The 12,089-nt window shown below is 45.5% G+C and overlaps 1 protein-coding gene across 6 annotated transcripts in view; it reads left to right on the top strand.

Annotated features, from left to right (window-relative positions):
- SRPK2 (SRSF protein kinase 2) overlaps positions 1-12,089 on the top strand; it is a 142,274-nt gene that overhangs the window by 84,359 nt on the left and 45,826 nt on the right. For all 6 annotated transcript variants that reach the window (XM_044280171.1, XM_044280170.1, XM_044280173.1 and 3 more), the window contains 3 exons: positions 2,736-2,844; positions 5,469-5,556; positions 8,202-8,289. In XM_044280171.1, coding sequence (XP_044136106.1) covers positions 2,736-2,844; positions 5,469-5,556; positions 8,202-8,289 — 285 coding nt within the window. The remainder of the gene's footprint in view (positions 1-2,735; positions 2,845-5,468; positions 5,557-8,201; positions 8,290-12,089) is intronic.

The following is a 12,089-nucleotide window of genomic DNA, read 5'->3' as shown; positions in this document are numbered from 1 at the left end:
CCTCAGGGTGGCTGCCTGGGAAAAAATAAGGGTATGTCCGGGTTCAGGTCTGAACCCGGACAACCCCTTTAAACCCAAACCAGGTCCATATGACCGACTTCGCACTGGTCTTCTTTGTGAGTACCGTCTCCTCCTCATCTTCCACACATGTAAGCTTCTCCATGCTTGCGAGTTGACTAAAACAGGCAAACAGCTTGATGACATCTAGGGCTGCAGGAAATGATTATTTTAGCAATTTAGTATTAATCGAGTACTCTAATAAAAAATAAAAAAAATTAACATAATTGCTAAAATTTGCTCTATGAAAACAATATTTTTTTATTTATCAGCGGCATTCCATTGCCACCATAATCATGTCCCCCAGCCACCACCATCAGCCCCAGACCAGATAATGTCTGGCCTATCCTTCTAATCTTCTATCCCCAGTATATCTCCTATGAGGGCCGGAGGCTCTACTCTGCTGCATGCCATTCAGTTTTTATAGATCATTATCAGTGCAGAGCCGCTCATATAGTGCAGTGGTGACCCAGTGGTTGGTCCATCTAAATAATACCAGGGGTCTAATCCTTTACTCCAGGAGATATACTGGGGATAGAAGGATAGAACGGACATTATCTGGTTTGGACCTAGTCACCCCACTACCCTTGTGGGCTTTAAGTAGCTCCCACATAATAAAAGGGAGACGTTTTATGGCGGTGGGAGTTGAGAACATAGTACTGTATATTCCTGCGTATAAGACTACTTTTTAACACATGAAAATCTTCTCAAAAGGCGGGGGTCGTCTTATACGCCGGGTGTCGTCTCATATGCCGGTATACAGCGTGCTGAAACTTACTTCCTAGCAAGACTGGAGAAGCTGTCCTTCTCCAGCTTCAGGGACAGGCGCCCTCTAGCTGAGCCACCGTGTGCTGCATCCCGGCCAGCCGCTCCTGAAGCAGCCCCCTCTTCCTGCTCTCAGTGGTTTTCTCATGCCGGCAGTATCACATTGCGTACTACCGCTCAGATCGTCTTGAAGACAGGGAGGGCTGGGCAGGCAGGGAAAGCTGACCCACCCAATCCAAGCAGGCTTTGTATGGAGTGTGCACAGAAAATACTGGTACATCGCTTGCTGTGATTGGCTGGTTGTTGTATACTGGGTTGGATTGGCGATTCTGAGGGAAGGCGGGGGGGGGGGGGGGGGGGGAGCAGGAGCATATGTACTTCAGCCAATTTTAATGTTGGCGGATCTCTAATGAAGTTTGGTGTGCATCTTATCTGTGGTGAAAAAACAGAGTCTATCTGGGGAGTTAGATACATGTGGTGGTGAATACAGTACAACACCAGTATCTGTACCTGTACATACAGTACAGCACCAGTATCTGCATCGGTTCATACAGTATAGCGCCAGTACATACAGTACAGTATACAAATGGCTAACAGTCAAGACCCCATCATGGCTCTACCAGCAAGAAGAAAGAAGTATGAAGCCAGTTTCAAATTTAAAGTTGTAAACTTTGCCATGGAACATAATAACTGCGCTGCTGCAAGACAATATGGAGTAACAGAAAAGATGGTTTGCGACTGGAAAGCAAATTAAAAGCATTAAAGAGTATGCCAAGGGGTAAGTGTGCATTAAGGAGAGGCACCCCACATTGGCCAGAACTCAAAAAACATGTAGCAGACATGGTGAATGAGCATCGCCAAAACGGTTATGTAGTGACACAAAATAAAATACGTTTGTTTGCACTTCAGTGGGCCAAATCTAACCCAGATCACAGCAACAGATTTAAGGCCACTGCATCCTGGTGTACTAGATTCTTGGAAAGGCATAGTATGGTACTGAGGCAAAAGACGAAAATTGCACAACAATTACCTGCAGATCTTGATGCCAAAGTAAATGTTGTTGGAGGGGTAGTCTTATACGGCGAGTATAGCCCAAACCCTATATTTCAACTGGAAAAGTTGGGGGTCGTCTTATACGCCGGAAAATACGGTATATACATACATTTTCTATACTCCGACTCTTACCACCAGCCTGATTGTTATATCTGGTGGAGAACCAATTTTTAATTGTTCAATAAAATGTACTTAATTCGGGCAGTTAACACATAGAGAAGACAGATTTTTTTTTTTTTTTTTTTTTTTTTTTTTCTGTTCTTATAAGCTAACACTTATTACTGGTGTATTTATAATCATATATTGTGCTTGTGAATAAAGCAGTAATATGTAGATTAGCTTTCTGAGCAGATCTCAATGTGGTGAAGCTATAGTACATAGTGTATATGATATGTAGATGCTAAGACGCAGCTCTGCCCTCTGCATGCGGATGTCTAGCCCTGTCAATCAAGGGGAGGTGGGAGTGTGCAGAGCACATGGGATTTTACAATGCAGTGCTCAAATGATTCAGACCGCCTCCTGGTGCTCGAACTTCTCATTTGTATATAAAATAAAAACGCAGATATCTGCAGCTGTTTATTACACAGACCAAAGAAAGGTATTGTTTTAATCAGCATGGTGAGCCCTACCTGTCAGTATGTTAATACTGGTGGCAAAGCCACTTTAAGTGTGAAAGGCGACACTGGACTTGGATGATGGTGCCTTCCATAAAACATACAACAAATGTTGCTACAATGGAGGTTCGCATCTGATCATGTGATTATGTAGAAATTTTACTGCCAAACTATTAAACACTGCTTTTATGTAATTCCCCGTGATTTGTGTATAACATTCATTGGAACCTTTTTTTTTTCCTACAGGTGGCTACCATCCTGTGAAAATAGGAGATCTGTTTAATGGTCGTTACCACGTTATTAGGAAGCTAGGATGGGGTCATTTCTCCACAGTGTGGCTCTGCTGGGACATGCAGTAAGACTTTCTATTTTCTTGAATAATTTATTATGCCACTAACATTTCTTTATAGCTCTTCCTAAAATAGTAAGGCCTCTCGTTTAATCGCTAATATACTTTTTCACAAGAGACCATATTCTGTTATAGGATTCTCAAACTGGGATTTGTCTTTGCATCTGTTTCCTAAAAAACATGCTCAGGCCAAGTTCACATCACCGTTTAGCCTTCTGTTCTTCTGATCCGTCAGTGGAACGGAAAAAATCAGTTAGTGTCACTTCTGTCAGAGATCTGTTATTTTTGATTGGAGAATAAGGCTACATGCACACGACCGTTGTGTGTTTTGCGGTCTGCAAAACACTGTTGGCGTCCGCGTGCGTTCGACAATTTGTGGAACGGCACGGACAGCCTTTAATATAACTGCCTATTCTTGTCCGCAAAGCACGGACAAGAATAGGACATGTTATATTTTTTTGGGGGGCGGGGCCATGGAACCGAGCAACTGATGCGGGACAGCACACAGAGTGCTGTCTGCATTTTTTGCGGCCCCATTGAAGTGAATAGGTCTGCATCCGAGCCGCCAAAACTGCGTCTTGGATGCGGACCAAAGCAACGGCAGTGTGCACGAGGCCTAAGTCCAGTGTTTATCTGCAGCCTCTGATACTGCCTTAATTATTCTTCTTTAATGTAGATTGGTTGGGGGGGTAGATTTATCAAAACTGACATTACAAATGTACTGGTAGTTTGCGTTGGCATAGTAATGTGATGTAATGGTACTGTAAATGGGTCTGCCCATAATATCCTACCTACTTTTGACAAATGTGGCAAGCATGACAAAGAGTGTCATGAGGGCAAATGACCTTGTTTTGTGGAAAAGGGGGCTTGTGCAGAAAATTTTGACTTTTTGTCACCACAGTTCAGGAGCAGAGGGCTTGATAAATCTCCTCCCTTGTATTAGGGTTGTTTCGGATATCGCATTTTCGATACCCAATCGATACTTTTGTCTGGTATTGACCTCGATATGACTTTTTTTTTTTTTTTTATACTAAGCTTCGCTATTGCGCAGTCTAGTATCAGAGAACATGGAGCGTGCCGCTCTCAGTGCGCTCCGTTTTCCCCTCAGCACAGGGGAGGAGGAGTCGTCTCTCTCTCCCTCCCTCCCCCCCATGCCGCTGCCACCAATGAGGAGAGAGGGGCAGGCGCACTGCACCACCAATGAAAGTAAACAGTTTAATACAAATTCAAGAGGCGGGAGCTGCGATTAGTGGCAGTTAACCCCTCAGGTGCCGCAACCGCCTCCTGTATTAAATGTTAATTATCATTGGTGGTGGAGTGCGCCTACCCCCCAGTATTAAAATCATTGTGGCAGTGGCCACAGGGTCCCCTCCCTTCCTCCTCATTGGTGGTAGTAGCAGCTTCTGATCTGAGCCCCAGCAGTTTAATCCTGGGGGCTTTGATCTGTTACCATGGCAGCCAGGACACTACTGAAGCCCCGGCTGCCATGGTAATCTCCCTGCTGCTGTGTGTACTATGCACAGGGCAGCAGGGAGAGTGTAAAGTCCTATTCACCAAATGAATAGGAAAAGGGATTACAAGATCCCAGGGGGGGGGGAATAGTTATTAAATAAAAAGTAAAAAAAAAATTAAAAACACCAAAATATTTAGTATAAATCACCCCCTTTACCAATTTTACATATAAAAAAGTTTTAATTTTGTCACCTTGTCCCCCCCAAAAAATTGGATCGTGCTGTTCTATTGTGGGCCGGGCGTTCCGTAAAATGCGGAATGCTCGCGGCTTTTTTTTGGCGGTTTTTCTTTTTTTCGCATGGTATCGAGTATTGCAATACTTTTTTATGGTGTCGAAACTGAATCAGAATTTTGGTATGGAAACAACCCTAAACAAAGACTAAAAGAATTTTGGAAAGCTTCTCAAAATGTCCTCTAGTTAAAAGGGTTGCACGGTTTCAGAAGGAAACGAGACAACTCAGAAGATCCTCCTGAAGTAAAGAAGAGGTAAGTACTTGCCTGACAAATGCCATGCAGCCATTCCCATTTTCCCTGCTGCAGTGGTGATTTCGTGACAAAACGTTACCACCAATCACTGGCCTTTTCAGTGCACCCAGTGTTTGACTGCCGCAGTCACGTGTTATTGACGTCTTAATGGTACCAGATGTCTTGACATAGTCTAATATACAACAAATAACAGGGGCAGTTTAGTTTGTCTTATTTAAGGACAAACATATATGTAAAGGAAAACTCCATAGTTGGGTTTTTCGATGTTAATTACTTCTTCTAGATGTTCAGAGACTGAGATTTCTCATCTTTAAAATTTGATTAATCTGCCTTCCTCGGCAATCCTATATAATAATGTAATGAATATTAGCTGTTGGTCTATGGCCATAGAAGGCATTACAAAAGTGTTGCCAATAACAAAGGTCAAGGAGTGTCAGAAAAAGACCCCACTGCAGATTTTGATGTCTTTTTTGTTTTTTTTGTTTTTGTTTTGTGTTTTTTTTACAGAAAGGACTATGGACATATGAAATATGTATTTTTCACCTGTAGTTTCTGGATTAAGTTTTCCTTTACATTGGAAAGAGTATTGTATTTATGTCATCAACACATATGTAAAATTATCAATTTTCTAGGGGAAAGAGATTTGTGGCAATGAAAGTCGTAAAAAGCGCTCAACACTATACGGAGACGGCTTTGGATGAGATAAAGCTGCTCAGATGTGTAAGTTCACTGCTGAAGGATATCTTTAATCCTCAATATCTTTAATAATGTTTGCTACAGTATACACCGGTAATCACTGGTTTTTGTATTTTTTTCCCCTCTGGGATAAATAGTTTATTTCTGACAATTGAATGTGAGAATTAGTTATTTCTTAACATTACACTTAAAATATGTTATTCTAGCAAAGTACCTTTTTAAAGTGCTTGCCTGGGATCTAACAATTTCTGACCGATCCCTAGGACAGGTTGTCAGTATCAGATTGGTGAAAATCCTACATTCCGAACAGCTGTTTAAGTAGATCTGATGCAGTGTAGTTTTGGTGATTATCTCCAGTGCCATATCTACTCCCAAACGGTTAATAGGCAGTGTGCAAGGGTCTGATATTGATGGCTTAAGCCAATAAGATTATGGTTTGCATCAAAATGAGTATGAATGGATCAGTGTTCACATGCACACTGCTGTTCTATTCAAATTCTATGGGGCAAGCTGAGCTCTGTATCCTATAGACTTTGAATGGAGTAGCAGTCGCCATTCCATTCAGACAAGGGATACGGGTGATTGATGTAGGTCCCAGCAGTCAGACCCCCACCAGACACTTATCACATATCCTATAGATAGATGATTAGTAGTGTTGATCGAGCTCCAAAGTGGTCTGGTGCTCGAGTAGAACACTTTGGGATGCTCGGGTGCTCTACAGAGCACCAGAGGAGGTCAGTGGAAGTCAGTATGAGAACCAGAGCATTAAACAAGGCACCCCCTGCTCTGAAGAGGGGAGGGTGTCTGGTTTACAGGAAAAGGTCACAAATTGATGGAAACACTGAAATGGTTCGGGAACAGCATGAGGAGGATGTCTGGATGCATCTTGGACTCCCAGGTCGTACGCCACTTTTACAGACTGACAATAATACGCACAAAACCGAAGATAAATTTGATTTTAGAGGACAAATTGTTAGGAAACATTCTTTCCTGTATATTTACTTGTATATAAAGTGCTGCCAATAATTACAAGGAAGAGGCACTCGGATACAACCTGTATATCACATAAAGGAGGGCCTCTGTACTAAGTTAAAGGGCTGCCAAAAAGTACAAGGAACCGGCACTCAAAATACACCCTTTATTACACATAAAGGAGGACATCATACACACCCTTAAAAAATTATTATTGATGGCCTGCTGGTGACCCTCAAAAACATTAGGAGCAAGAGCCTGCTGGTGACCCTCTGAAACATTAGGAGCAAGGGCCTGCTTTTGAGCTGACCCTCTAAAACAGGCATGCTCAACCTGCGGCCCTCCAGCTGTTGTAAAACTACAACTCCTATCATTCCCTGACAGCCTACAGCTATCATCCTACAGAAAGGCATTGTGGGAGTTGTAGTTTTACAACAGCTGGAGGGCCACAGGTTGAGCATCCCTGATCTAAAACATTAGGGGTGAGGGGCTGCTGCTGATTTGACCATCTAAAACATTAGGAGCGAGGGCAGCCTAATAAGCATGTTGATATGATGGAGAAGGAGGACGAGAAAAGGAAGATTGAACCATATACCCTTTTTAGTGGTGGAAGGGGTGCATGGGAATACAGTGTATTCAATACACCATAAAAGCCACATTTAGAGTGCCTTTATGTTCAGCCGCTTTCCTCTGGTGGAGTAGAGAAGTCGGGGGCAATCCAGGCCTTGTTCATTTTGCTAAGAGTCAACCTGTCAGCATTTTCAGTTGACAGGCGGATGCGCTTATCAGTTATTATGCCCCCGGCAGCCCTAAATACCCGCTCTGACAAAACGCTGGTGGCAGGGCAGCGTAGAGCGCCAGTTCGTGCCACGTGTCCAGCTTGGACACCCAATAGTTGTAAGGCACACGGGGATCACTGAGGACACTGACACAGTCTGCTATACTCCTTCACCATCTTCCAAAACTTTTCCCTCCTTGTGACACTAAGCAGTGCATCAGGGTGAGGGAGCTGGCGGGGTGTCATGAAACTGTCCCAGGCTTTGGAGAGTGTTGCCCTGCCTCTGTTGGAACTGCTGTGTGTTCCTCTCGTCTCCCCTCCTCGGTGCCCAAGGAACTACGGACTCTGCCGCCAGATGAGCTCTGGATAGGTCATCCAGTATTTGAGTCTGACACCCGGACCCCTGCCTATTGAGTGTTTGTGAAAGCACTGACCTTTGCAGGATCACCCCTGCCTTCTCACAGTGCCGTGCATTGTACAGCAGCTGTGCTTAGTATCTAGCTATTGCCTAGGTGCAACTCATCCCAATTGAAGTGGGTGGGGCTGAGCTCCGCCTAGGCCTACTGACCAATGATTGTGACGTCACATGGTGTAAGACTAAACTGCAAGAAGGCTGTGGTGCAACTGCAAGCGCTGGTGCCTTCTCAAACAACTGATCGTCGGGGGTCCCAGGTGTCATACCCCCACTGATCAGATACAAATCGCCTATCTGTAGAAAAGTCTTGGAAAACCCCTTTAACCTTCAGTTGGCTTAGATTGCTTCGGAACAGGACAGTAAATGTATTTTTTCCCTGAAAAAACATTCTCGTGTTAAAAGAGCATTATTGCAATACATGAGCATCTGTACAATGTACCAATGGTGGCAGTCTTTGCAAATTATTTATTTCTGTTCACAGTGCGAATTATTTTTTCCTTGCAGGTACGTGAAAGTGACCCTGGAGATCCAAATAAAGATATGGTGGTGCAATTAATTGATGACTTCAAAATTTCTGGAATGAACGGCATACGTATCCTTTGTAGAATAAACATGGTCGAATATGGTCTGTGAAATGCCCAACTTAATCTCCAGGTCTTTACGGCATCAGGGTATCATCTGTGACATTGGTGGAATATTGCTAGAATATGCCACCAATGTCATATAGGTGCGGGTCTCACCCCTGGAACCTTTACCTATCTCCAAAACAGGTCTCCACAAGTGAAAGAGCACATACTGCAAATGCACATTGTGCTTTCCGTTCACTTCTATGAGGGTTCCGAAAAAAGCCAGTGTTTAGCTATTTTCTTCAGCCCCATAGAAATGACTGAAGGGTGACACCGCATGCACGTTGTACTCTCGTTCACTTTGGAGGCTGTGTTTTAGTTATAGGTGCTGGTCTATACATCTGTATACAGCAAAAAATGAGAGGCAGCACCTTGGTGATTAGTGGATCTTCATTTATTTGACCATGTTTGTCACTTGGGTGAACAAATAGAGATCCATTAATCATTGGAACACCATTGCTTCTACTGCTGTGCTGCTTCATCTCTTTGAATTATCCTTTGATCTACACTGCTCCAAAATATTAAGAAAATACTTAAATCATAATGTCCTGGTAGATCTGCCCTGATCCAGGTTTGGGAGGAGAAGTGAATTCTTGAACGGTCAGTGGAGCTTCTTGGCAGCATTGACTGTATTGATAAAGAATGTCCCAGAGATTCTCAGTTGCATTTAGGTCTGTGGTACATAAGGTCCAGTCCGTGGCATCAGTGCCTTTGTTATTCAGGAACTAACTACACAGACTGGCCACATAAGGCCAGAAATTGTCCTGCCCGAGAAGGAACCTAGGGCCTGGTACCTAACGGCATTCAGAGTACTTCTAGCTACCACATGGAGGTTGTGGGACTGTTTAGGATATGTTTCCTAGACCACCACTGACCCACCACCAAATTGGTCATGCTGGATGATGTTACAGGCAACATAACATTCATAACGGCATCTGCAGACTTTCATGTCTGTCGCATTTGCTCAGAGTGTACCTTTTCTCATCTGTGAAGAGAATAGTGTGCCAGTGGTGGACCCGACAGTTCTGGTATCCTGTGGCAAAAAAAGAATCGAGCTGTAGAGTGCTGGGCAGTGAGCATAGGTCTTTCTACAGTGCGTTGGGCCCTCATTCCACCCTCATGGAATCTTGTTTCTGACGGTCTGTTTAGACGCATGCAGACCAGTAGCCACATGGCGGTCATTTTTTCGGGCTCTGGCAATGCGTTTTCTGTTCCACTTCACACAAAGGAGCAGATACTGCACCTGATGCTCTGTTGGTAATGTATATATATATATTTTACTCTGTTCAGCACTCCTCGTATAATGGCCTGTGTTCTGGTTTCTTCTCCATGCTTTTGGGACTGTACTGGGAAACACAGCAATCCTTCTTACAACGGCACATATGGATGTGCAATCCTGGAGGAGCAGGACTACCTGTGCAGACTGATTGGGTTGCAGCTATCCCCTAAACCAGAGATGCCCAACCTGCAGCCCTCCAGCTTTTGCAAAACTACAACTTCCAGTATGCCTGGACAGTAGGGCTGAAACGATTACTCGATTAAATCGACATATTCCCGCTCCGTGATCTCCTGCTGCGCTTGGAATAATCACCTTTCCAGTAGGGAGCCTCCAGACACTTCACAGCACTTCCATGGTCCCGTGCTGCACTGACCTCCTGACGTACGCACACCGTGACCTGACGTGCTGTGCAACGTCAGGCTCAGAGCAGCGTGGAACGATGGAGTGTCGGCAGCTCCCCTGCTGGAAAGGTAAGTTAGTGAAATCGAGGGGGTGGGGGCACGACTAAGACCGGGCGCCCGGAGTGCACAGCGTCATAGCAACCAATGACGCAGTGCAATCCTGGTGTCAGGAGGAGCAGGGCAGCAGAGCTGATGGCACAATGGGGGGAGAGCTGATGGCACAATGGGGGGAGAGCTGATGGCACAATGGGGGGGAGAGCTGATGGCACAATGGGGGGGAGAGCTGATGGCACAATGGGGGGGAGAGCTGATGGCACAATGGGGGGGAGAGCTGATGGCACAATGGGGGGGAGAGCTGATGGCACAATGGGGGGGAGAGCTGATGGCACAATGGGGGGGAGAGCTGATGGCACAATGGGGGGGAGAGCTGATGGCACAATGGGGGGGAGAGCTGATGGCACAATGGGGGGGAGAGCTGATGGCACAATGGGGGGGAGAGCTGATGGCACAATGGGGGGAGAGCTGATGGCACAATGGGGGGGAGAGCTGATGGCACAATGGGGGGAGAGCTGATGGCACAATGGGGGGAGAGCTGAAGGCACAAGGGGGGGAGAGCTGATGGCACAATTGGGCAGAGCTGATGGCACAAGGGGAGAGAGATGATGGCACAATGGGGGAGTAGAGCTGATGGCTATGGAATGGGGAGAGCTGATGGCACTGGGGGAGTAGAGCTGATGGCCATGGAATGGGGAGAGCTGATGGCACTGGGGGAGTGGAGCTGATGGCACTGGGTGAGGAGAACTGAAAGCACTGGAGCACTGGGGTGGGGGAGAGCTGATGGCACTGGGTGGGGAGAAATGAAGGCACTGGGGGAGTAGAGCTGATTGCTATGGGGTGGGGGAGAGCTGATGGCACAATTGGGGGGAGAGCTGATGGCACAATTGGGGGGAGAGCTGATGGCACAATTGGGGGGAGAGCTGATGCCACAATTGGGGGGAGAGCTGATGACACAATGGGGGAGAGCTGATGACACAATGGGGGGAGAGCTGATGACACAAGGGGGGCGAGATGATTGCTATGGGGTGGGGGAGAGCTGATGGCACTGGTTGGGGAGAGCGGAGCTGATGGCACTGAGGGAGTGGAGAGCTGATGGATCTGGGGTGGGGGAGAGCTAAAGGCACTGGGTGGGGGAGAGCTAAAGGCACTGGGTGGGGGAGAGCTAAAGGCACTGGGTGGGGGAGAGCTAAAGGCACTGGGTGGGGAGAGCTGATGGCTCTTGGGGGGAGTGGGGCTGATGGCACTGGGGAATAGTGGAGCTGATGGCACTGGGGGGAACTGATGCACTTGGGCTGATCGCACAGTGGGGAACGAAGGGTGTTGGGGACTAATGGCAGGATTTTTTATAAAGGAAAACAGTCTATTAATTAATTTTTTCTTATTAGATTACTCGATTAATCGTAAAAAATAATCGATAGAATACTCGATTACTAAAATAATCGTTTACTGCAGCCTTACTGGACAGCCTACAGCTATTAGGGCATGCTGGGAGTTGTAGTTTTGCAACAGCTGGAGTTCCACAGGTTGAGCATCCCTGCCCTAAACCATTGATGTACTTGAAGTTTGAGTGTCAAGAGTTTAATTAAATATGGGTCCATCAAAAAATATGTCTCCACAATCGATATATTTTGATATATCAAGATGAATGATATGTCCCGATGCCTTGTTGCTCACTGTTGACACTTGATATATTATTCGTTATGCTAACCATTCAACTTAGGATTCATCCTATAGTGTGCATGAAGTTGGAGGATCCATTCCACTTTTTTGCTGGATCTTATAGAGAAGTTTTGCTCCACCCAAGAACTTAGTATAAATGGTAGAGGAAAATGGATTACATGTACGAGCCACTGAAGAAGGATTCGGCAGCTCCGAAACGCGTATGGTGTAATTACTGTAATCCAAAAAGACGTCCCCGGTACCATTACAGCTGCAATATTTGAGAACAGAACTAAATTGCTGGATACAGACTCCGGTACTACCAATAAACAGCGTGCTGCATCGGAGGGTAAGCAACGAGCTCCAAGAC

The sequence above is a fragment of the Bufo gargarizans genome, chromosome 2 (genome assembly GCF_014858855.1).
Source record: "Bufo gargarizans isolate SCDJY-AF-19 chromosome 2, ASM1485885v1, whole genome shotgun sequence".
NCBI classification, from domain to species: Eukaryota; Metazoa; Chordata; class Amphibia; order Anura; family Bufonidae; genus Bufo; species Bufo gargarizans.
Note: the sequence above shows the minus strand (reverse complement) of the source record. Positions and strands in the feature narration are given on the sequence as shown.